The sequence below is a fragment of the Pseudorasbora parva genome, chromosome 3 (genome assembly GCF_024679245.1).
Source record: "Pseudorasbora parva isolate DD20220531a chromosome 3, ASM2467924v1, whole genome shotgun sequence".
Classification (NCBI taxonomy): domain Eukaryota; kingdom Metazoa; phylum Chordata; class Actinopteri; order Cypriniformes; family Gobionidae; genus Pseudorasbora; species Pseudorasbora parva.
In genome coordinates this window covers 44,041,524-44,067,651 of record NC_090174.1, presented here as the reverse complement: position 1 = coordinate 44,067,651, position 26,128 = coordinate 44,041,524, and the positions used below count along the sequence as shown (strand labels likewise).

Here is a 26,128-nt window from a genome sequence, read left to right as displayed (position 1 = left end):
TTACTAATACAGATCTGCAATGTAGACTAATGAAATGGCATGATATGAAAGTGTCTGCTTCCTCTTTCACTTAGTTTAATTACCGTATCTGATTCATCACCCATCTGCAAGTGTAGCGTAAGGATAAAAGAGAGAGGAACAAATAAATAAAAAAGAGAAAGTCAAAAAGGAGAAAAAAGACTGGAAGGGAAATATAGAAAAGGAAAGTTAACTCTAATTATGCAGGACCATCTGTGATTTCTCAACAGACACAATTACACTGGTTATGGGACTCTGAATGTGTGTTTAAGGGTGAGGGGGCTGATCTTAGATGATCTGGACTTAGTAAAGTAAGCTCTGTAACCTGTCAACAGCAACTCGAAATAAATGTCCTAACAACACGTGCAAGCTGAACTGACAAACACATTACCGAAAGCCTGCATGCTTCTGTATACGCACACACAGACTGTTAAAGGAACAGATGGGTATGTTCATTCTAGTAATTACACTGTTTTTTTCTCTTAATTAATCTAATTTCACCATAAAGGGGAGATTATGTTTGGAGCAAAGCAAGAGGCGATGTGAGATAAACATACCAGACTATCCAGACCTCCTCCCAGTAGGTCCATGGCTCCCATCTGCATTGAGGGCTGCACTGTAGGGACAGTGGCGGTGGGCGGGGCAAGATCCAGGTTTAGCAGGTCCCCTAGGAGATCACCCTGTGATGGAATGACAGCGGATGGAGCTTCAGAAGGTCCAGACTGGCCAACATCAGAGTTCTCGGCACTCTCGCCACTGAGAAAGGGAGAAATTCATAAACCATATTAAAAAAATTACAGTAATTTTAATTAAAAAGAACTAAAATAAAGTGTATTAAAAATAAAATTAAAATAAAATGCATACAATCAGAAACATTAACTAGAATACAATTGAAAACAATAAAACTGAAGCAAAAATAAACTAATAAAATTACAAAAGCACATAACCAAACTAAAAATATACAAATAAAAGCGAATTCAAAATATTAAAAGTATAATCAAACTAAAATTACACATACATATATACATTCAATGATTTTTTTAAATAGTTTTGCGAATATTTTTATATTGACATTGTGTGAATTTGTATCCCCATTATTTGTTTTAATGCTTGTGAAGCAGTTTGAGTTGCATTTCTTCAATAAAATGCTATACAAATAAATGTTTGTGATATATTTGGTTTCATATACATCGCACCTAACATATGCACGTGTGCGTGTTTGTATATAAACAGACACATATGTAGATACGTATGTACACGTACAAACAAATAATTAACTTAAACTAAAACAAAAGCTCATTCAAATAATGAATAAAACTATAATAAAATTAAAAACACATATTTTATCTTTTATTTTATTAATTAACCATAAATGTATTATCGTAATTATTAATAAATATATACCGTATACAGCTCTGGAAAAAAAGGAGGCCACTTAACATTGATTTCTCAATGTCAAATTTTTTTCCATTGCTGTACATATCTTTATACTTTTCTATACGTAAAATAATCTAAGAAACGTATATAAACAAATCAAAGACTCACGAGCCAGCACGAGGAGGAAGTCTCCTATGCTGAACGCCACGGCTGCCCTCCACAAAAGCGCTGGGGGGTTTGTGGTAGACTGAGGCTAGAGTACCAATGTGACAGATGAGCTCCTCCAGCAGGGTGGGCTCAATCAGGTCTGTCTCCTCTGAGATCAGAGGCTTCTCGGCCAGCACCACCTCTTTAGCTGCCACAGGGTCTGTAGATAACAGGCGCCAGTAGATGTAGCCACGGTCTCGCAGATCAGGGTTATCAGAATCCTGCAAATTTAAAACAAGCTAAATTCAGGGAACATGAAACTGACCAATAGAAAACCAAGTGCAATCATACGCCATATGATGTGCGAGTATATATAAAAAAATTAAAAATTAAGCAGTACAGGTGACTGTTCTTTTCAACAAAACCTCATCTGAAGGACAAAGTCTTATGTAAATAATGCAGCAATCCTTCTGAGCAACAATTCATCTTTGTGATAAGATCAAGTGGACCCGCCAGCAGAGCAAAACAGCAGTGAGAGAATTAGATCTGGAGGCCATAAACTGGCACCTAGGATAAAGGACATTTTGTATTCTGACAGAACCCTGGCGGTGAATACAGCCTGTGGCACTGAACCTCAAAGTTAATAATGACAAGATGCAATCTCTGATCCAAGTCTGCAGCACAAGGCTTTTCTGAACATTAATGAGATCACATGCACGCTTCCCAGCTCTTTCCCAGAGAGCAAACCTAAAGGGTTAGTTCACTAAAAAATGAAAAATCTGTCATTAATTACTTATGTCTTTAATTACTTACATTATGAATCAGTGAATAAGCAGTTCAGATTGCCAAAGTCACATGATTTCAGCAGTTTGGTGCGCAATCCCAATCATGAATCGATACACTGATTTATAACAGTTTGAAGCTTTAGGAAGAAGTGTTTTAAAATCGGCCATCACTATACAAGTCATTGTTTAGGTTTTTTTGCACACAAAAACTATCCTTTTTCGCTTCATAAAATGATTGTAGAGCCTCTGTAGTGAGATGGACTTTGTAACGACATCTTTAGTGCCTTTAATGGGTCTTGAGAGAGGAATTTACATTGTGGCCAATGGAGGCCTTTCTGAGCCATCGGATTTCAACAAAAATATCTTAATTTGTGTTCCGAAGATGAACGGAGCTTTTAGGGGTCTGGAACGGCATGAGGGTGAGTAACTAGTGACATAATTTTAATTTTTGGATGAACTAACCCTTTAACTGGTTCTTGCTCATCATGCAAGCACATCTGCACAGCAATCGTTTAAAAATGAATGGATATGAAAACACTGAAACCATCAGTGCTCAAACTGTTTACATTGAAATGTGACAATTATGAACATATGCATATAATATATTAAAACAGAGCAGATTAAGTAGTCTAACAGAGGCACAGGAGAAGGACACTAATCCTAAATCGAAATTTATAATCATCTTTTGTTTCCTGTGAATTAGACATTCATTTGAGACATGTTTACTAATGAGAAGTAGTGTTTTCTGGTTTGATTATCCTCTTATTGTCTGCCTGTGGTTACAAAAAGCAATTACTATGGAAGCTTGTTTTCCGCCACAGAATAAAACAATTAAAAAAATTATTGCGACTTCCTATCTCAAAATCAGACTTTATAACTCACAATTGTGAGTTTATAATCATGCATTCAGAAGAAAAAAAATTCAGAATTGTGAGATAAAAAGTTGCAATTACCTTCTTTATTTTTATTCTGTGTTGGAAACAAGCTTCCATAAATTACAGCATTTTGTTCAAAAGAATAAATACGTCAGGGTGTCGAGTAACAACTTTGAATATCTTGTTGTTTTTTGAGTGATTCAGCAAGCCAAATAGCCCTGCTTATGAGGATGGCAACACCTCAAGAGAATGCTAAATTCCAACTTCAATGCGAGTCCTTGAAAAATATTGATATTTGATAGTTTTCCCTGTGGGGAAAACTGCTATATATATAATTTGTTATTATTAAAGAACAGAATGGCTTTATTTGAATCATTAAACTAAATGTACACAAAAGACAAGTATTGCAAATGAATACAATAGAATAAAGGGCTTATCAGAGCTTATGAGAAGAGGTTGGAGATATTTCATTATCAATATGTATCGAAATATAGATATTTTTGACAAAACGTGCTAGTAAATGTAAATGTGTAGTTAGTGTGGATATCTCACCTGTGTGGCGAGACTGAGCACTTGTTGAACCAGCTCCTGGGTCTCAGTGGGTTTCTTCAAGAACAACTTCACAATAGCTGTCAGCAACTGCAGCTGCACCTGAAAGAGAAGTGTGAAAAAAACCATTAACACAGAGACAAATCCTGTAACACTACCTCCCAAGACGCAAGTTCATGCCAGTATTTACTAAAGTATTATGGTATGACTGTTATACCAACATTTCAGCAATTTTTAACATCAATTTTGATACCAAAGTGAAAAGTCTTCTTAGTCCTTTGTCAGTTTTTCCTTTATGCTCATGGATCAAGTCTGCTTAATATAGCACCAAAAACAGCTGTTACTTATGTCAAACGCGAGCACTTAGTTAAAATGTTAGTTCACCCAAAAATGAACATTCTGTCATAGGCAGCAACATTCAAGGGCCAGAAAAGTGGTACAGACATCGTTAGAATAGTCCATATGAGTCCAACTAGGGGTTCGATCTTAATTTTATGAAGTGACAGGAATACTTTTTGTGCGCAAACAACAAGATACCAGCGTAGGATAATTACACAGATGAGAAGAAAATGTTGAAGAAAGTTAAGGTTGAACCACTGGAGTGACATCATTAAAATAGTCCATGTTTTTACTACCAAATTACAGTAATGTTGCTGCCTATGGCTGGTTCAGAGAGCTCTCAGATTTCATCAAAAAAAAAATCTTCATTTGTGCTCTGAAGAGGTCTTATGGGTTTGGAGGGTAAGGAATGAATGTCAAATTTTCATTTTTGGGTGAACTAACCTTTTAATAAAGCAATTTGAAAGGTACTTCACCTGTGTGCTCTCATCATGGAAGCCTTCCAGGAAGCTCTCCAGCAGCTCATCTGCATTGTCAATCCTCTCTGCGTACTCTCCCACAATCCAGATCATGGCTGCCCGGGCCTCAGGCTCATCCAGAGAGTCCAGGTTCTCACACAGGGTGGCAATCACGCTCTCATACCTAACGGCAAAATAAAGGAGAAAGCCAAAATGAAGCTGCATAAATCACAAAATGACAGTGTGGAGCGTGGATAATTAAAGTGTGGATTATTAAATGTTTCTTCAACACATCTGAGAATGAAAGGCAGGGCCAAACAGAGGTTGTGCAAGGACAATGAACCTTTAACATGTGAAGAGCAAACCTTAGACAAACATAAACAGGATGCAGTTTTGTGAGAGAAAAGAGAGAAGCAGCTTCATTGGTAAATGAATCAGGGATGGGGAAATTGTACAACAGATATAAGGGAAACCTACTTGTTGGGGTATTTGCGGAAGATGTCCTTGATGACCACAATGGCCTCTTGCACCACATAATTGACCTTGGTCTGAATGAGGTCAAGCAGCGTGCTGACACAACGTTCAGCTGATTGCTGTAATGAAGACAGGAGAGACAAAAAGACAGATCAGCTTATTTGCATCAATGGGATCGTCCAGAAATCAGTTAATTAATTAAGAAATTGGCTTTTGTATCACATCAGTTTGAATCCTTAATTAGGAGCGGTGAACTTTATAATTAAAATTAACATGATTGCAAGTGTAAACAGATTGTCTGTGTTAATTAAGTTAATAATAATGTTATCCTAATCAGGGTTAGGCCCGCTCACCTCTACTTTAATTGCGCAGCGGCCAATGGCTCGTACAGCTTTACGCACAAAGTCTACATCGACTTCAGTGGCATATTCCTTCAGCTCAGCCAGCACCTACACAGCCCAAACACACATCAATTTACCACAGACCCTCAGAAGCACAAATGTCAAATGTTGATGTGACACAGTGAGCTCCAAAAGTGAGTGATGTTGAAAAATAGGAATGAATTTTTAGTGGAAATGACAAGTTTTAGGATTCCAAAAAAAGAAAAGATATAAAAACTAAACCAACAACAACAAAATAAAAATGATAAAGATGATTTATAACAATTTAGATTAGGGTCCAAATATCACAATTTACTATTAACTAGTAAGTTAGATGTTAAGTTTAGTTTATTGGGTAGGATTAAAGGGTTAGTTCACCCAAAAATGAAATGTACATCATTAATGACTCACCCTAATGTCGTTCACTAATGTCATTCACTGTCGGAACACAATTTAAGACATTTTATATTCAGCATATCTAACTGTATACACACTATACTATACTGTAATGTCCAGAAAGGGAATAAAAATATCATCAAAGTAGTCCATATGTGACATCAGTTGGTTAATTAGAATCTCTTGAAGCATCGAAAATACATTTTGGTCCAAAAAATAACAAAAACTACGACTTTATTCAGCATTGTCTTCTCTTCCTTGTTTGTGTTCAATCCTTAAATAAAGATTCAAACGGTCATGAATTGATTCATGATTTGGATTGTGTGCCAAACTGCTGAAATCACGTGACACTGGCGATCCGAATCATTGATCGATTCACTGATTCATGATCGTTTGAATTTTTATTTGAGGTTTGAACAGAAACAAGGAAGAGAAGACATTGCTGAATAAAGTCGTACTTTTTGTTATTTTTGGACCAAAATGTATTTTTGATGCTTCAAGAGATTCTAATTAACTAACTGATGTCACATATGGACTACTTTGATGATGTTTTTATTCCCTTTCTGGACATGGACAGTATAGTGTGCATACACTTAGATACGCTCTCGGACTAAATATAAAATATCTTAAACTGCGTTCTGAAGATGAACGGAGGTCTTGCGGGTATGGAACGACATTAGGGTGAGTCATTTATGACATCAATTTCATTTTTGGGTGAACTAACCCTTTAAGGAATGTAGAATGTGGTCATGCAGAATAAGGCATTATAATGTGCTTTATATGTACTAATAAATAAACAATATCCAGGTAATATGCATGCTAATAAGCAACTACTTTATAGTGAGAACTGGACCCTAAAGTGTTACCAGAACATTATATAGATTAGATTTTTTTTTTTTAAATAACAAAAAAATTATATATATAAGTTTTTTTTAATTGTACTTAATAATTATAATGGTCCAATGGACAAGTCTACTGACATTGAAAATTGGGCAGACCGAAAATATGCTTTTTTAAGTCAAAGGAATGCTACAATATTAAAATTTTTAGAGGGAAAAAACTAAACTTATTATTACATGTAGCTTCAGTACTGCTATCATTGAAGCAGAAAGGTAATGTTTCAGTCAGATTGTTATGTTGATAATATAATTGTATAAAATAAAATAAAACTGTTTTTACATAGAAGTCTCATACTTTTGGACTCCACTGTATTTGGGTGGTGTAAATGAAAAATGTATGAACCTAAAGGATTATTCAGAGGTCATGTTTCACATTAGTGAAGTGTAGGGGTGTGGGTGTGCATTTCATTCACCTGAGCAATGTTGGCCTGAGATGCAAGACGGATCATGATATCCAGCTTCTCCAGCTTGACATAGATCGGGTCATTATATTTCACGAAGAATACCTTCATCTCATGCTTTAGAATTTCAGGACTGGTAGAAACACATAAAAAAATATTTTTGATATAAAATAAAATATTTGTGAATTTAACCTTTTTAATCCCCAAACTGGCATCCCTTTGTATAAACACATTTATTTTCCTCTGCTTTGCACCTACCGTTTCTGTACAATGAGGTTAATGTTCCTCAGGGCAACATACTGCAGTTCAGGCTCAGCTGAGAGCAGAGTAACCAAGGGAGGAGCAAGTTTCTTCAGTAGAGTACCATAATAGTCTAGATCTTTAGGAAGCATCTCCATGAACTTCATCAGAACCTTCACAGCAGACAGCACCACGGCAGAGTTAGCGTGGGACAACCGAGGAGTTACACGCTCGCAGATACTGTGTGAGGAGAGTGAAAAACATGCTTCAACAAGGCAATCTAAAATCAAAGGGCAAATACATATTGGGTAGTTTCAGTTTCAGTCCTGAAATAAGGCTGGTAAAGGAATATTGATTTTCCAGTTAATTACAATCTACATTTGAACAATCCAATATTGATTCCTAAAATCCCTAACCGAATCAACACTGATTCAATTTGGGTAATTAATGCCGATACCAAGCACTAAACTGGATCAGCTTTATTAGTGAAGCTATTTATTATGTAGACTTAATTAGAGACAACATAGCATTAGAGCCCACCACACAGGAGTGATGAAATAACATTGCCCTCTGACCTCTGGGACTCGCGGTCATCACGGGGCGTGTAGTTGGCCAGGCAGTCGAGGATGAAGATCTGGCCCCACTCAGTGCATTCATTAAGGGCTGTCAGGAGCTTATTAATAGTCTGAGGGTTCAGGTCTAGAAGGTTGCTGTTAGGATGAGACTCTGCTATCTCTGACAGAGCCGCTACTGCATTTGCTACCACCTAATGGAGAAAAACAAAAAACAAAGGCCTTAAACTCAATACAGTGGTAAGTGTGTGTCTCGAGTTTCGCACAACAAAAGCATGTAATTACACACCATGGAGACTAAGAGAGAGCTAAATGGCACTGGCAAGTAGGGATGTGCATGAGTACTCAGAGATGACAGCGACGATCGATCATGAAAAGGATTATCTGTGACTTAAAAAAGTTATATCTTATGGGTTATTGTGGCATTTTGGGCAGTACCTAAGGTCTCATTGGTTAGCCTTAGGACAGCATGCCATCCAGACTGAGGAAATAAAGGTAAACTTTGGATCACTTTGATCATGAAAATACAGTTAAGTGCAAGATGTGCAAAGCCAATCTGCCATATACATAACATTATATTGAGAAAACTATTGTAATAGAATGTTGTCAATTATTTGTGTATCAGCGTTATTTTTATGGGAAGAGCGCAACAACAACGGGAGTAACGCATTCAGACAAGCACGGTCCAGTCTACCGCTGTATTCTCATCCTTTTGAGTAGATGTAATCTGTAATGTTACTTTTATGTAGTATAAATCTGATTAATCTCATATAGGATGCATTTGGTTGAGTTTATTAATCCACAGGCAAAGTGCTTCAGTTTATCTGTGTTCATTCACACTTCATTGTCAGCTCAAACGGCAATGCCCGACATTATTGACTATGATAGGGTTATTTGAGACAAGAGCCAATGAGGTTTGTTCTCACGCGTCAAGCAGGCTTGGTTGCGCTTGTTAATGTCCGCTGATCAATGCTTATATGTGAATAAAAGCCTAAATTAAATGTTTGTCACATGATCAAGTCTCTTCAGAAAATTTGGACTAAACCACACAAGTCTTATAGATTAGTTTACAATCTCTTGATAAACTTTTTGAATCGTTAAAGTGGTAGTTTGTCAATGGAGAGTACAGAAAGCTCTTTCATCACTGAGATCCTGAGATCTTCATTTGTGTTCAGAAGATGAATGCAAGTCTTATGGGTTTGGAACAACATTAGGGTGAATAATTAATGTAATCGAAAACATTGATGCATTAATAATAATCTAGATAGGGATGCAACGATTATAGATTTTGTTGCTAAGATTATGGTCTAAGAAATAAATCACGATTTCAGGATTATTATACATTCAATAATTTCACAGATTTTGGAGTGTTACTTTTTCCTACCTTTTGAACCAGAAATAACACAGTAACCAAATAATACAGCACACAATAATAATAAATACAAATGCCCATCTCTCCCTTTGGAATTAAAAAAGGTGATCTCTGCTCTGTAAAAATCCATGTCACTATTAGGGGAATAAACTGAACTGTTACTGTCACCAACTGTCATCCATATGCATTCATAAAAATTAATATAATTTTATATGTAGCCTGAGTCCTGTTCATTATTTTGGTGGGTTTTGTCACTGATAAATTCCAATGTGCTTCCGCGCTTTGGCTGGCGCCGAGCCAGATAAGGCGCTCAGTGCTTTTCATATATCACTATTCATATATATCTATTATTCAACCACATAATGTTTATTTAGATATTTGATGGATTACTAACCTTTATAAAAAAGACGTATAGTTTGTTAAATTCAAATTTCATAAACTGATATATCTATGGAAGCTGCAATAATAATGCTTTAAATTATTATTTGAATAAATGTTTTATTCATATCAGATACACCTTGTGCATGAAACAAAGTTTGTTCTTTTCCCATGTTCACCGGCCACTTACTTCTGTGTATTCCAGGGGGAAAAAATTATGAATTTACGTGATGTAAACAGACCTTGAATTGCAAACTCATCACGTTATATCAACTTATATGATAATTCTAAAGGTGTTAAAAAACAACAAAAACACATATTTGACAATCGGATATCATAAATTCAAGATATAGTTAACAAGTTTGTAAATATTTTGAATAAAAAAGGAAAAACGAACTAAACATGATTCTTATCTGTATTGTGACTGCATGACGCGTCAGCATGGAAATAAGAAATTCTAAAATAACAGCCGCTTTAAAACAAAACCTCATGCTGAGGGCTCAGCTATAGTCTGCCAACTTCAGGGGTTTCTTTGGTGGAAATAAAGTGTTGCTGTTTGGTCCCTCTGCCACATTTAATCCCGTGTGTACAGTAGTATCCTCCGGGTCTCTGATAAGCACAGCACTTTAAGCTGGTTCACCGCTGGTGCAACATAGTTTTCGATATGTGCAAGTTACAACAGTTCCGTGCAAAAGAAACACTCGGTGTAGCAGAGCGTTTATGGTTAATTAACCGTGATGTTGTTAAGTGCGGTTAACCGAGAAATCTGTTCATTGCTGCATCCCTAAACCTAGCAGTGCAATTTTCCTTGTCATATTTTTGATAGACATTTTCATGTCAGGTTTTTATTTGTAATAAATACTTAATTTAAAGCATTTTAATTAAAATATTTTTTTCACACCACATTTCACACCACATCACTTTTTTTTTTTGCCAGGAGTGTATAGGCAAGTGAATTAGATTGAGTAAAAATACACTCAGGCATAATTGCCTTAGGTCTTAGTATTCTTAAAGGGATAGTTCATCCAAAATGTTTAATTCTGTCATCATTTACCTTACCCGCATGTTGTTCTAAACCTGTATGAGTTTATTTGTTCTGCTGAACACAAAAGAAGATATTTGGAAGAATGTTTGTAACAAAGCAGATAGAGCAAAACTTGACTACAATAGTATTTTTTCCTACTATGGTGGTGAATGTTTCCTCAATGTGCTTGGTTGCAAACATTTTTCCAAATATCTTCTTTTGTGTTCAGCAGAACAAAGAAACTCATACAGGTTTGGAACAACATGAGGGTAAGTAAATGATGACAGAATTAAACATTTTGGGGAAACTATCCCTTTAAGAACATTATCAGTATCTAACTAGTATTTAGATTTTAAATACTGAAGTTTTTCCCTCACCATGGGGTTTGAGTCAGAGATCAGGTCTTTTAGGGTGTCCAGGAAGCCCTGGTCTTCTACCAGCTGGGCGTTAATGTCGTGGAGCTTGGCGACACAAACTGCAGCAGTCTTCCTCACGTAGGGGTCTTCATCTTTCAAGCACTTCCTCAGAGGTTCACATAGGTACTCTGTGATCTTGTCCACTCGGATGCAGCCCATGGTGCGCACAGCCAGCGCACGGATCAGAGGGTTTGGGTCCTCGCAGTCCTGCAAAAGAGAACATATAAACAACACACATTACACCTAAAACATAGACATTGTTACAGTTTTTAAAAAAAGAGTCTCTTACCAAGGCAGTATAAACAGTGATATTGTCAAATATTACGGCAATTTAAAATAACTGTTACTGTGAAAGTTTTAGGAATACGAACAAGTCTCCACAATGAGAAAAAATGCTTGAAATAAATTTGTTGCTCAAAAGCTGCATGATTACAATGCTACCATCTCTCTACTAACATTGTGTCCTGTACAGACGCGTCACCACGGCAAGCGCAGCATCAAGCAATATGCGCTTGTGACAGAGAATACTATTTTAGAAACAGTTTCTATTTCTGAGGTGTCGCATCTGGACAGAAAAATTGCTTGTGGCTAGAATCTTATCGCATGGTGTCTGGTTAGGACACAATGTGAGAATTAAACTCATTAAACCAATAGCATTGCTATTGGCAGCACCACTACAACCCAGTGTTGAAAACTAGATAATTAAAGGCACAGATATATGATACATAATAGAGATGCTCAAAGAGCTGGCAACTTTTTTCTTCCATTTTCTAATTTGCTGCCATATGCCTTATGGCTTGCTTGCTCTACTTGCTTTAATCTTCGGTCTAGTTAGTTGCTTTAGTGATGTTTCTCTCTTTCCATTCTCAGGTGTGTGTGGGAAGCCAGCAAAAACTCATTAGTGCTGATGGAGCACACTGCACCACCCTATGAAGACTATTCTAGTACTCAGAGAGAGACGAGAGTTTTTCTGCTGTTGCCAGGCTTATTACGGTTTGCTGTCCAGAGCAGGGGGGTTTATCTGTCTGAACGTCATAGGGTGTTGTATAATGCACACATTTACCTTTTCTGCATTGAAAAGTAAATTAAAACCTAGTAATCTATATCTATAGCATGTGCAAATTGTATCACAATATATTAAAAATGCTAATAAATGCCATTTCACTGATGTCTGAACCCTGAGCCCTCGCTGCTGAGGGGAAGAATGCGAGTGGCTGCTTGAGGTGGTGGTGCTGGAGCGAGTGAAGAACAAGTGGGACGGAGAGCTCGCTGCCAGGCTCCTGGGTCACTAGGGCTGGGCTATATATCGAATATTAGCGATAATATCGTAATAATTTTGACGACGATGTAAAATTTGAAAATATTGTGAATATCAAATATTTCAAATTCCAGCATAGGCTACTTTCCCAAAGAACGCTACCAGATAACGCAAAAAAGTGCAGAGGTCTGCTTTCACCAAGAGTTATATAGAGTGAAGACAGTAGTTTTTTTTAAATATATATATATATTTGATAATTACATTTCTTTATTGACTTGTGCTATGTTAAATAGACCTATTGCTGAAGAATAAAGCACTGTTTTTGTCATATTGTTTGGAATTTGTGTGTTTTGCTTATTTTTAAAAACAGAGACACAATAAAAATCTATATTGTAATTATATAAATACATTTTAAAAATATACTCTATCATGAAATAAGATTTTGGTCATCCCCCAACCTGCATCCAGCATCTCCATCAGTGTTTAACATATAACGGCAGCCGGATGCCCACAGCCCGTGATAACTTTACCGATCAACTAACACAATAATTTTCGACCCTGTTCCCTCACATAATGTCACATTACATATATCAGGTGAAGTGGATGGTATTGCGTTGTAAACCCAGCAGGCTCCATCTCCCTGTCAGTTTTGAAAACATGTAATTGCGGCACCCCATCCACAGCCTGTGATAACTTACAGATCTCCTTCCCATAACAACGAACTGTGTTAAACCTACCTTCACAAAAGTGTTGACTGCCATAATGGCCATGTCTGGTTGGCTCTTTGCATAATTCATCAAATACAGATAAACCAGCTTTTTTAGCTCCAGATTATCTGTCTGCATGCAGTTCACGACATCAGGAAACAGAGCACTGGGGACAAAAACAGTATGATCAAAACTCCATTCTGTTCCAAAAGAAACATATTGCATAAAATACATCTTGTAAAAGAGTCACTGTGAAAAAACGGCTCATCTTACCTGACATCTTTTCCAACTGTCATTGACGCAATGACCTTCTTCACAGCCTCCTTCTTCTTCTCTTTCTTATCACTGTTGAGCTCTGCCTTCAGCTCAAAGATCTCACCTGAAGGGTCAGACAAACAAGAAAAGACCACAAATATTTATGACGGTCTACATGTCACATAACCAGTGAATAACAGTGCTTTCAGAAAACAGCCAAAGTCTAGACAGCCAGTATTAGAAGAGCTGCTTTGTGTAATAAAAGAGAAGACAATGATTCAATCATAATCCTGTGTACACTGTTTTTCTTAGCTTTTACCAAGTAACGTGTGCAGCTCTATTCGCAGTTAAAAATACTTCTGGCACAATCATGAGCTTGCAAGTGATCCAAATAAAGCCAGAGACTCTAAATCTGATTTAGACTGCAGTAGTATATTACGCAATATTAGTATAACATGTTCTGCGGAATGAAAAAGAGCAGGAATATGTAACAGTACTAAATGTTTTTCTATTTAACAGGATTTAAATATGTAATGGTCCAGTGCAGTTGATTATCCGCATTGGCCAGAACAGACACACATTACATGACTAAATCTCATTGACTAAGCGTGATATTCTAATCCCAAATCAGCTCTATCTTCAAAATAAATAGGAAAACACCAGACCTTTCTTGGTAGTGGTGAAATATTTGGAGTCTGTCATCTTGGATCCCAAGCCTCGGTTCTCCTGCAGAAAAAGAGAAAGATTGATAAACAGCCCACAAAAAGAAAGGAAGAGAATAAAGGGAGGTAGGATACTGAAAAAGTGCAAGCGCAGGGGAATAAGAGGAAGTCGAGTCCCTGTCCTGCTGATACTTTCGCTGATGTTTCTTAGAGATTGTGGAGTGGGAAAAACGTTGTGCAAAAACACATTGTTCAAGCTCCTTGTTCTCTTTCAGTCAGCAAATTATACTCTCTATGTGAAGTGATTGCCTTCTAATGTTCTATAAATCAGCTGGGAAGAGTTTCCCATTTCCTGTTATTGAACATTAGACTCTTGCCATCACCTGAAAGGTCTTTTAAGAGGAAGAGAAACATTAGGATACAACAGTATTTCATCTGATTCAGTTGACTCGTTGACAAGTTTTTTTTATTTATTCATGTACACTACTGTTCAAAAAAATTGGAGTCTTTATCAGAGATCTCATAATGCTCACAAAATCTGCATTAATTTGATATATAAAAATAAAGTAAAAACAGTGAAAACATTATTATTATTATTTAAACCAAAGTAACTATCCATTCTATCGTCTTCAGTGTCACATGATCCTTCAGAAATCATGTTAATGTGCTGATTTGGTGCTTAAGAAACATTTATTATTATTAATGTTGAAACAGTTGGATTGTTTAATATTTTTGTGCATCCTCCTTGCTGAATAAAACCAACACTTTCTTTAAAAAAGTCCTTAAACTTTGAAACAGTTGTATACAATAAATTAAACACAGCTGAGACTGTAAAAGTGCATTTTACAGTGGTATAGGTTCACATTCATCCCATCCCGCTATCCATCAGTTTAAGCCCAACATGAATGCCATATTGGCAACATAAAAAAATATAAAACATTAACATATTTTATACTTCAATTAAAATCAACTTCAAACATGAACTTAGAATGAGCATAAGAGTACTACTAACAGCCATGAACCTGCATTTTCAGAAATTCTTTCTCCCCTATAACAATTTCTGACTGCTACAATACCAAATCTACACAATTATGATCGGTGTGCCTAAATAACTTGTGTAACGCTGCTGAGCATTTAGATGCAAACTGTATGATCATCACCAATACGAAACAACACTTATCTGTTAATACTCACACAAGTCTAAATGGCTCTTGAAGACAGTCCTCACAGACATTATAAGGCAGTAAGGCAACATTACCACCAACTGCACTAACTCTTGACTCTTGACATGAATAAATCATTGTTCAAGAGCTACTGTGGTATTTCATTACAAAAACATACACAATTACTGCATTATCATAACACTCCTTAGAAAACAATGACCATGTCAACCAGAGTTTTGATAATAATATTCTGTGAATACTAATTTATTAAATATATAAAGCAAATGCACAATAAATGTGTCAAGTCAAGTGACACCAAAGACATTTACAGTATAATGCTGAGTATTGAGCAATAATAAAATAGTATAAATGAAATAAAATGTATTGCAGTTTCAAATAACTGTACTTCTGAACTTTCTATTAATCAGAATGATTTCTGAAGGATCATGTGATTTTGAAGACTGGAGTAATGATGCTGTAAATTCAGCTTTGCCATTATCATTAAAGAGATAGATATGAATTTAAACTTTAAAATGTAGTCTAATTACTTCTCGTTAACACTTCACGAATACCACATATATATTAACTATAGTTTTACAGAAATTTAAACTTTACAATAACTGTAACTGTAGCATGTTTTATAAGACACCACCAGCAAACATCGAAGTTACAAAGCTTAACGTTAGCACTGAAAAACTAAAACGAGGTCGTATTAGTTAGACTCAAAATTGATACCGCAGCGCCGTTAGTAAACAAGTAACGTTAAACAAGAATATGTAACAATATATATTTTCTATAGGCTACATAATCTACAGCTATTCCAGCAGGTTCACGTTTAAACGAAATTAATAATCTATCTCGTCAACCTGTGAGGCGGCGTCCCACTCCAAGCTAGAGCAGTACAGATAAAGTAGCTGTCAACTGTCAAAGAGCTGACGGACACTACTAAACGACGTGACTGGTCGTAAATGATTAAACCAATAATCGTAACAGCACATCTGGTTGAACGTACGTGGCACAGTGGTGGCTGCAGCAGGTGACAGCCACACTAACTACAACCGCTTCAGTGTATGCAAAGCCACAGAGCTAACTAGCAAAACGCATTTATTACGTCCCGAATCCGACATTCTCAAACTAATTTGAACCTCAAACTATCAACGGGTCTTTCTTCGAATCCTAAGAGCGAAACAGACCGTCACTCACACATAGCTGACTTGCCCACTCCATTTTTGGCAAATGAATGAACCTGCTCGCTGAGTTGTAGACAGTCGATGGGTGTGCTAGCTGAATGCTAACGGCTCGCGCGCTAAAGCTTCATGACCTTCTTAATCAGGGCTTATGGGAGCGCACAGTAAGCCTTTAATCTAGCGTACTGTATTACTGAACCAACCAAGCAGCGCACAAAGCCATAGATAAGTGGAAACGAGGCGCCGTACCTCAGTTAAACCAAGAAATGCTCCTTACCGAAGTGAAGTGAGTGTGTGTACAAGTCGGCCTTCTTCCTTCCCTCCCACCTTACATGTTTTGTCATATGATTCACACTTCCGTCTTCCGCTTTAATGGAGAAGCGTTTTCTCGATAAACTTTGCTGATTGCAAGATTATAGTGAAATCTCCAATGGTTTACTGCTTTAATTCATACATACGCCTCGGATTTTGTTACAGTTGTTTGAGGAATGTTATGCTTCACTTGATATTTGCACCTGATATTCCATTCCATGGGCAATATAATAGGCTAAAAGTTAAAATATTTAGTAGGCTACAAAATATTTCCTTCACACAATATCATAAAATAAAATCTGAGTAATCATCGATGAATAATTATTTATTTTTTATCTCATGAAATGTTAAGTAAACAGGTGTATTTAATTTTCATCTTTATCATTTTCATCTTGAATTAAAATGTACAAATTCACCACGGTTTTTTTATATTTCAAATCTGTTCTCTTGTTCTAAATACTGAAAGCTCTCTAAATTATCTTAGTAAAGATAGTATATAGTCTAGATGGATGGATAGATATATGACGAACACAATACAGATAATTTCATCCAAAACATTTTTATTACAAGATTTGAATTAACAGCAACTGGTTTTCAAGGAACAGTGGAATGTTGGTCTTGCAATATTGCTATTCAACACAGACAAATTCCACAATGTCAAGACCTTACATTTCATTGTCAACATTAAAGAAAAACAATCAGCCAAAAAAAAATTATTCCATAGACATTCAAATTTCAACTCATCCACCAGCCTTTTCATTTATTGAAACCAGAGCATGACATGCTGTAGATTCAACATGCATTTTGTAAATCACATCTGAACATCATATTTGCAAAATGCAAATCATATGGGTTTGCTCAAGTAAATAAAACCTGTAACTGTAGTTCTGATGTCAATAATAAAGAAAAACAAAACCCATCCATGCAATAAATTATTTTAAAAATGTCTAAATGTGATTAGAAACGCATAACGAATGTCATCACAGAAAAGAAATATCTTTCTGTCATTTTTCTTGGAAAGCAAAACAGAAGAAATATGATTGGAGCTCAATCAGTTTACTGTACAAATTTATGGCAGTTAAATGATTAGATATTGTAAAGATAATGGGTGTGTAGTGTCTAGTGTGTATATGTTTTTGATTATCACGAAAATTAGGCACAGCAACCATTAATGTAATCTGAAAGACAGCAGAAAGCTCTACCGTCCTTATTTATACTAGGTATAAAAGTCCTAAAGTGTCACCGCAGACATTTAAATGGCAATAAACAGAAGCAATGTGCAGTGATGCATTGTATTGCGGATTTTTGTGGAGTGTCAATGGCCATGCTAACAGCAATAATCATATGGTTGCAGTCCTTTAGGCAAAACATGAACACTGAAATCCATTCCCGTAAACATCTCCCTCGCTTTTTCGGACCTATTTTTGATGAATTGAAACAACAAACATCGAAACATCTCTCAAACAAACACTTGAGCTGATAAAATGTACGGCAGTATAAAGCCCCCAAAAGAGAGCATACCAAATCGAAATAATTCATCCATTCGTTCAGAAACATACATCTTCCCTTTATAATAAAATAGTTCACCCACAACCAATCACCAAGGAGTAATAACTTACTCATTCAATACAAATAAACAATCCAATGCCAAACAAAATATGTGTGTAGTGTAATTCCTTTAACTTTAGCCATTTAAAGGGATAGCTCACCCAAAAATAAAAATTCTGTCATAATTTACTCACCCTCAATTTGTTCCAAACCTGTACAGATTTCTTTCTTTTACTGATCAAAAAAGAATATATTTTTGAACAATATGGGTAGTGTAACAGTTGGGCCCCACTGACTTCAAACCTGAAGTCAAACCTGAAGATAATTGAAATTGTTGGGTGAACTATCACTTTAATGGTTTTCCCCTATATTCAGTGGTCTACAATCCAGATTAACTGTTTTGATTAAAAAATAACAGTTTATAATAACTTACTCAAGCTACTCAACACCTTCATAAATTAAGTCACACAAAACATTTGACTTAACAGTCAAAGCATTCCACCACTTGGTGGCGCCACAGAACTTTAAAGAAATGTCTAATGATGATTACAATGGAAAATTTCACTACTTCATACAGTTTTGGACTCCATATAGCTTTCACAATAAAAGGGCCACAATAAAAATGATTTCCATTTTCTAGTTTGTAGTGATTTCCATGTTTTGAGAAACATCTTATTGGTGTTTAATATGGCACTATCTATAATTAAAGGGTTACTTCAGCGATTAGCATATGGCTTTGTATCAGTAGAAACCCTGGAGTATATTCGAATGATTGTGCTCCCCCTCCTCATATCCCCTGAGACAAGAGATTTATGCATTTTATTTCTGGAAAAATTCCTCTGACGCAAATATCATCAATTTGCGTCATCAGAGGATTTTTGGCCAGAGGCTAAAGACTACTGCCAGCAGAGGGAGCTATTTCCACGTATTCATCCCGAGCATGGGGGATGGGAGATCACACTCACAGCTCAGCTCCTCAGGCATTCATGTAAAAGGCGGCCGGCGGAGCAAAGTGTTTTAACTTCTCAAATTAATTCCTATGAAAGTTACGCTTCCAAAGGCATGAACTGAAAACGCGCCAGACTGAACATGCGCTGTGAATCGAGTGCAGTCCCATTTACCTCAGCTCTCATCACAAGAGCTCATTCAGCTTATCACGAATGTATGAAATTTGACTCCTGCAGCTTTTGTGCTGTGACACACCCTCAGCGGCTAAATCACATTTTGAACAGACACCTTCAGTTTTTAATTGTAGTGTCTGTTCTCTAACTGAACTAATTTTATGAAAATGAACACGTTTGCGGTGGGAAAGTGAAAGTGATCCAGTAATCTAGTAGGTGGCTTTGGGAATGACCTCGTAGGGCAGCGAAGCATTCTGGGAATTGTTGTCTTTCATTCCCATGAGACAAATACATTTTCTGTCTTTTCTCAGTCTAGAAAGCACCAAATAAAAAAATAATTTTACATTTCTACTACATTAATGACCCAGTTTAAATACAGATTCATCTTCCCAGCGCTGAAGTACCCCTTTAAGCATTGTTAATTTCTCACCTGTTGTTAAATCAATTTAAACAGAAGAATGCTTTAAAAAGTTGTTACCGTTACCTTCACATGTGTGATTGTCTCACAGTTAATGGGCTAAAACACAGGATCTTCAGTTTAACACACATTCTCTACCTCACATACTCAGATTTATCCACCTAGATACACACACAGCAGCATCTGTCATCTCTCCTTCACAAACACAACTTCTCATACTTTTAAGGCAAGAAAATTTGTCAAGGCAACATTCAATAGCAACATTGCATAGCTGAGGCAGAATTAACTTACTGAAATAAACAGCATACTTTTTATACATTAATATTAAATTCAATTAATAATTATATTTACATTACACTACCATACATTTAAGCAAATGGACATATATTACATATAAACATTTACATTAACCGTATTAGTATGTACAAAACATAATACACAAACACAACATATTTGCTTGTCTGCCAAGGTGAAGTTAAGCAGATAAAATATGGATTGTGTCCTCTCACAAACGTTTATGAGAGATTCTCAAAACAATACAACAAGTCGATATGTCGTCCTATTTAGCCTGGGCTAAAAACAGTACAGTCATTTAACTGCATTTCCAATTTGGATTCCACATGGAAGTATGGTCAAAGCGTCATTTAGTTGCTCGCCTTGCACATAAAATGACTATAAAATGATTCCACCATCATCTTATTTTCACTACGGGTTATACAGCTCTTATTCTCCAGCATACAGTATACTCTGTATATTATAATTCCCTGATTAATATTGGTATACTTCGTTCTAATCCTAACAAATGAAACCAGAACTAAAATTAGTCCTCATTGGAACAAATTTAAAAACAGGTAATGAGGACATGACCTATGTAGGAGCATTTAAATCTAGAGATTCCCTAAAGGGAAATGTAGTAATTTCCTTTTCAAACAGAAAACTCGAAGAAAGAAAAAAGATGACTCAATGAACGAAATCAAGCATATCTCGAATGGTGCATGTAGCTCTCTGAATTGCTTCAGAACATGCTATGTTTGTCCAAGATGTCAAGAATGGCATTGGTAATGTTCTTAGCCATGTATATCTCCAGTGAATTGACAGTAAGGATTCCTGCTACATGTTATACACCAGTCAGATGTGCAATGTCACCTTATAAATGTGCTTTCTTGCCACTTCGTTCTCTAATCTGACTCTAAAGCTATACTGAGCAAAGGAATACAGACCAAGGCTTGCGTATATCACTATCATTCACTACATCCAGGCCTCATTGTCTAGACTGGACTCTGAAGAGTAGGCACACTCTCTAGAGCCCATAGCTGGGGATCGCTGCTGGGGTTGGATGAGGTCGGCAAAGGCCTGGTGCAGAGCTTTGTGTGAGGGTTGGTTAGTGTTTAAACGTGGAGACTGTGGTGGGGTCTGGAGGGGAGACGAGTTGGCAGGAGACTGCTGACAATGATTTCTGTATCGTACAGGTGTGGGGATGCGCGACGGGCTGTTCTCGGGTCTGTTGTCAGTGCGAGGTCTTATCCGTGGCCGCAGCTTGAGTTTGTAGATGGACGGCACCCTCTCTGTCTTCTTTTGACCCTTCTTGGTGCGGAGAATGACTGCGTCATCCGCATCCCCATTGGCCAGTGATAGAGGAGGAGTGCAGGAGCCTTCAGATAAAGCCTCACTCATGCTCAAGCACATGGAGGAGCTTTCACTGGAGGAGTCCTGGTAGGAACAGTCATCTAGAGGCGGTGGAGGGGAGGGAAATGACTCAATAACAGCATTGTCATATGGTAGATCCGGGGGATTTTCACATTGTGGCACGTCTCCCTCCACTCCAGCCCATTCCACCATGTCCTGCTGACTCTCCATTGGCACCTCTGTCAAAGGTAGGCTTCCATTGATGTCTTTGGGGAGGCACATTGATCTGGATAGGCCTGGATTTGAGGCCTCTCCTTCCTCTGTGGAGCTGGAGATGGCAGGGAGCTTACGGAGACCACCTTTAATACCCCATCGCTCTCCCTCCAGGAGCCCTCCATTGGGGAGCCCACCACGAATCTGGCTATGGAGAAGTGCGGGCGGGTCCTCGAGTGCAGAGGCACGATGATTAGTCCGTCTAGACTCCCGCAAATCAGGCAGGACTCCCACCTTACCTCCAACATTAAGAGATGATGTTGAAGAGTTAGACGAAGAGTAAGCAGAGTCTGTAACGTTAGTGTCAACTGAAGAGGTTGGGAGCATCCCTAAACCTTGATGGGAGACAGGGAGCTGCAGTGACCTCATTTCCATTCCAGTGGACTCTTTATCCTGCCCAGCCTTGACTTGTTGTGTGTTGGCTAGGAACTCTGCCTCAAAGCTACGATACAGGTCTTGCTCTCTTTGAGGGTCCAGACTTGGCAGCAGGTGTAAACTAAACATACTGCTGTCCTCCTGGCTCTCCTGCTGCTGGTTGTAGGGATTTGCCCTACCTCTTTGGTCTCTCCCTGTGGATCGTACATTGTGAACTGATCGAGGGGAACGAGGAGGATGGAGAGGATTTGATCGTGGAGAAGAATGTGGAGAGCGCCGCCCTGGCTGTGTGACTGGGGGAAGCAACTTCCGGCTCCCAGTGGAAGGCGACCGAGGAGCAGGGGGACGGGGTGTTACCATCCCCTTTTTCGCAGGACTTCCATTGGCGCAGCCTTTAACGGGTGAGTTTGAGGCAGAGGAGGATGTTTGTCTTCTGGGCATACTTCCACTTATTCTTGAGGATGCTGCGGGCATATGCTTGGGTCTCAGTTCCTCTCTCCGATCAATGGAAAGCAGCTGAGGGTCTCTGCGGCGAGGTGATGATCCGGGACTGACTTCACCCAATCGTCCTCTAGGTGTCTTGCCCTGGCTGAGGGAGCGTGGAGCTTGGAGCCTTCGTGGCCCTTCAGGCCCCAGAGATCTGCCTCTCTCGGTATGGGGTGTTCGATGTACCTCAGCCGGGCCCTGTGGTGGACTAGGTTTAAGAATTGAGGTGGACTGCGGTGCCGGGCGCTCTCTGGAAGCACTACGGGCACGGGTCTGAGGGGCTCTCAGGCCTGGAATCTGTGCTCCCGCTGCAGGACGCTCAATAACGTGTTTCCCCTCCTTGCGGTTGACCAGGAGCACCACCTCATCACCATGAGCATGCCGTGTACCCAGAGAGAGGCGACCTCCTCCTGTGCTTCCTCCTCCACCCTTAGAAGAGGCTGTAGAAGAGTCACTATCTCCTGAAAGTCTGCGAGTCGTAAGAAGAGATTCCTTATTCCTGTGTGTAAGAGAAAAGAGAGAAAGATTGAGATGGATATTGAAATGGGAGATTATGCATAAAACCGAGCCAGGATTCTCAGATAGGTAACTTCCTATTTTTAAAAAAATATTCAGTGTCACATATACACCACCATTCAAAGTCTGGGGTCAATAAGATTTTTAAAGATGTGTTTTTGTGAAAACCGTGATACATGTTTTCATGTATTATTTGAATAGGATGCTCAAAAGGACAGCGTTTATTCAAAATATGATTCTTAGGTAACAATATAAAAGCCTTCTGACAACATGGGGAATCTGAATGAAGCACGCAGAGAGTTGTATGCTGCCATTTCTTTGGGATTAAGGAAACCATCAAAGAGGAAGGGAGTGAGAGGGATTACTCATCCTCTGGCTTTATGAAACACATACACTCTACTTCTGAAGTGCTTAAGAATAAAACTGATATTGTCACTCTTTCCTTAAACCCTAAAGGCTGTCTTTACATGGGCATGGAGTCAAAACACAAAAAAATGAATGCTTCAATTCTTAAACTTCACTACAAGAATTTCAAGATCCTACATTACACTTTAGATTAGAACAGTGAAATATTTTAAGTGCTACCCTACCCTATTCTGCCATGATTAGATTTTATTCAAATACACACTCACACAAGAAGGTAACAAATGCACACCCTGACAGCCTGTCTGTGTAAACCGTTTGTGACCATAAACCTTTTGTTGTGCTGACCTGTTCCTGCAGTGACAGACCTGGGAGCTGAGATTATCCTAATCCTAAATAATCCAGCCTGTCTCACCTGCAGCTCTGGGAGTGCAAGTGTTAAAGTGTGCTGCTCTGATGCTTGGCCTGCATCATTAGTCAGCCTAAGGAAACCGGGGCACACAGCCAAGGTAAACCAGCAAGCTGTTCATGGTGCAGTTATAAAATGCCCTCGCTGCAAACACTGACGCAAAAGTATTCCCCACCATCTGATAAAAATAAGGAAGCACCTTTTGAAACTTCAGGATGTTTAAGAATTGTTTTTCTTTAGTCTAAGTGTGCAGTAATGCATGATGTGGAGTTTCCACAATAAGCACAACTTTTCAGAATAAAATAAAATAAAATAAAAAAATATGTATATAATTGTCCCTTTGCTCAGGAAATAATACTTTTTTTTAAACATTATCCCAGACCATTTTATCATTTGCATAATTAGGCAACAAGAACACAGCGTCCCTGTAAAATTGTCATAATTTTTTCTAACACAAGGGGGAGTCACAAACTGGACGAAAAGAGGATAGATGTCAGGACAATGTCACCTGGGATTAGTTCAAATCTGCTTGCAATAATCTGTCTGTGTGTGTGTATTTGTTTGTGTGCACGTGCACTGTTGCCTTAAGATGCAACTTACTCTGGAGGTACAGTGCACAAACAGAGGGCTATAATTTGTGTTGAGTTAACTAGGTCAGTGTGAGCAAATGGCAGACACCCCTGAGGGATCTGTACAGACAAAACAACCATACAAACACGCAATCATGCATGCGTCCCAGTCATAACGCTTCAAGCTTCAGTTCTTCCCATAGAAAGATTGGACACTTTCTGTAAATGCATTTCTTTTGTTTTATTAATTTGCTTTATTGTATTGTCTGCACTCTTCATCAGAATTCTTATTTCTTTCTGTATGGAGAAGAATTGGCAAAAAAACAACAACTCAATATTATCAGTAAATTAATATCATATGAAATGTACTTCCTTTCAAAATCCATTTTTAAAGGGTTAGTTCACCCAAGAATGGAAATACTGTCAATAATTACTTCATACTTTATCTTTCAACACCCGTAAGACCTCCGTTCATCTTCGGAACACAGTTTAAGATGTTTTATATTTAGACCGAGAGCTTTCTGTTCCTCCATTGAATGTATGAACGGTATACTGTCCCTTTCCAGAAAGGTAATAAAAACATTATCAAAGTAGTCCATATGTGACATCAGTTGGTTAGTTAGAATCAGTGTATTGATTCATGATTCGGAGCGAGTCAAACTGCTGAAATCACGTGACATTGGTGATCCGAATCAATACGCTGATTCATAACCGTTCAAATCTTTATTTGAGGATTGAAAACAAACATGGAAGAGAAGACAATGCTGAATAATGTTTGTTATTTTTGGACCAAAATGTATTTTCGATGCTTCAAGAGATTCTAACTAACTGATGTCACATATGGACTACTTTGATGATGTTTTTATTCCCTTTCTGGACATGGACAGTATACCGTTCATACATTCAATGGAGGAACCGAAAGCTCTCGGTATAAATATAAAATATCTTAAACTGTGTTCTGAAGATGAACGGAGGTCTTACGGGTGTCGAACGACATTAGGGTGAGTCATTAATTATATAAATTTCATTTTTGGATGAACTAACTCTTTAAAAATGTATATTTAGAAAATACATGAATTGTTTTATGTATTGTATACAAAACACTTCTTATATACAAAGAAAACTTTCTCTAAAATAAAAAAGTGACTTTCATTTTCTAGGTGCCTTTGATTTCAGAGTGATTTTGGGGTACTTTTCTATTTAAGGTACTTTCCTAAGGGCCGTAAACATGCACTCATACACACTGCTAAACACCCAAACACACCTGCACTGACCTGAGAGGATTAAAGTGGCGCGGTTCTGATCGGTCTCGTGGTGGTCGAGGCAGCAGTGCAGTGGGCCGCGCTGTGTTAGTTTCCATCTCTACAGGCACAGCCGCATGGTGCGACCTGCCAGGCCGTGATGGAGAGGAATGCGCTGTGGCGCCCAACGCAGGGTCCAAAGAGCGTCTGTCAGGTGTTTTGTAGGGCGCCATGCCCTCATTGCGCCAGTGAGGTCCTGGGCTTGTGGAGCGAGAAGAATGAGTGCTGGAGCTCTTACTGTGAGGACCCTGGCCACTCGCTTTAGCCTGCTGATACCGGTGAGCTGTTGAGGTCAAAGAAAGACATCAGACAGCTCTTTTAACATTTCACAAGAAAAATGATGATGTATTTGAGTGACTTTAAACCTAATACTAATAAATGGAAATTTCACAATGTGGTTATTCACTTAAATGACTGTATTCTCATGAAAAAGGCTTTTTATGTGTGTCTTGTATAGTGTTGAACAATTTGGATTTTGA

The 26,128-nt window shown here is 37.9% G+C and overlaps 2 protein-coding genes across 5 annotated transcripts in view; both read right to left on the bottom strand.

The window, feature by feature from the left end:
* The window catches only part of ap1b1 (adaptor related protein complex 1 subunit beta 1), a 46,234-nt gene extending 29,539 nt beyond the window's left edge, over positions 1-16,695 (bottom strand). For 2 of the 4 annotated variants that reach the window (XM_067439048.1, XM_067439050.1), the window contains exons 1-15: positions 16,349-16,366; positions 13,986-14,046; positions 13,339-13,444; positions 13,096-13,231; positions 11,062-11,307; positions 7,914-8,104; positions 7,357-7,578; positions 7,111-7,231; positions 5,376-5,471; positions 5,026-5,141; positions 4,567-4,732; positions 3,755-3,853; positions 1,564-1,823; positions 576-774; positions 84-104 (exon numbers count right to left, since the gene is read on the bottom strand). In XM_067439048.1, coding sequence (XP_067295149.1) covers positions 84-104; positions 576-774; positions 1,564-1,823; positions 3,755-3,853; positions 4,567-4,732; positions 5,026-5,141; positions 5,376-5,471; positions 7,111-7,231; positions 7,357-7,578; positions 7,914-8,104; positions 11,062-11,307; positions 13,096-13,231; positions 13,339-13,444; positions 13,986-14,022 — 2,016 coding nt within the window. In that variant the 5' untranslated portion in view covers positions 14,023-14,046; positions 16,349-16,366. Of the gene's footprint in view, positions 1-83; positions 105-575; positions 775-1,563; positions 1,824-3,754; positions 3,854-4,566; positions 4,733-5,025; positions 5,142-5,375; positions 5,472-7,110; positions 7,232-7,356; positions 7,579-7,913; positions 8,105-11,061; positions 11,308-13,095; positions 13,232-13,338; positions 13,445-13,985; positions 14,047-16,348; positions 16,367-16,609 lie in introns of those variants that run through there. The other 2 variants (XM_067439049.1, XM_067439051.1) reach the window with 2 other exon arrangements.
* Positions 16,696-17,184: 489 nt separating this feature from the next.
* Positions 17,185-26,128, bottom strand: part of gas2l1 (growth arrest-specific 2 like 1) — a 39,461-nt gene continuing 30,517 nt past the window's right edge. The window contains exons 4-5 of the mRNA XM_067439052.1: positions 25,623-25,932; positions 17,185-22,990 (exon numbers count right to left, since the gene is read on the bottom strand). Of these exons, the coding sequence (XP_067295153.1) occupies positions 20,980-22,990; positions 25,623-25,932 (2,321 nt within the window). The 3' untranslated portion in view covers positions 17,185-20,979. The remainder of the gene's footprint in view (positions 22,991-25,622; positions 25,933-26,128) is intronic.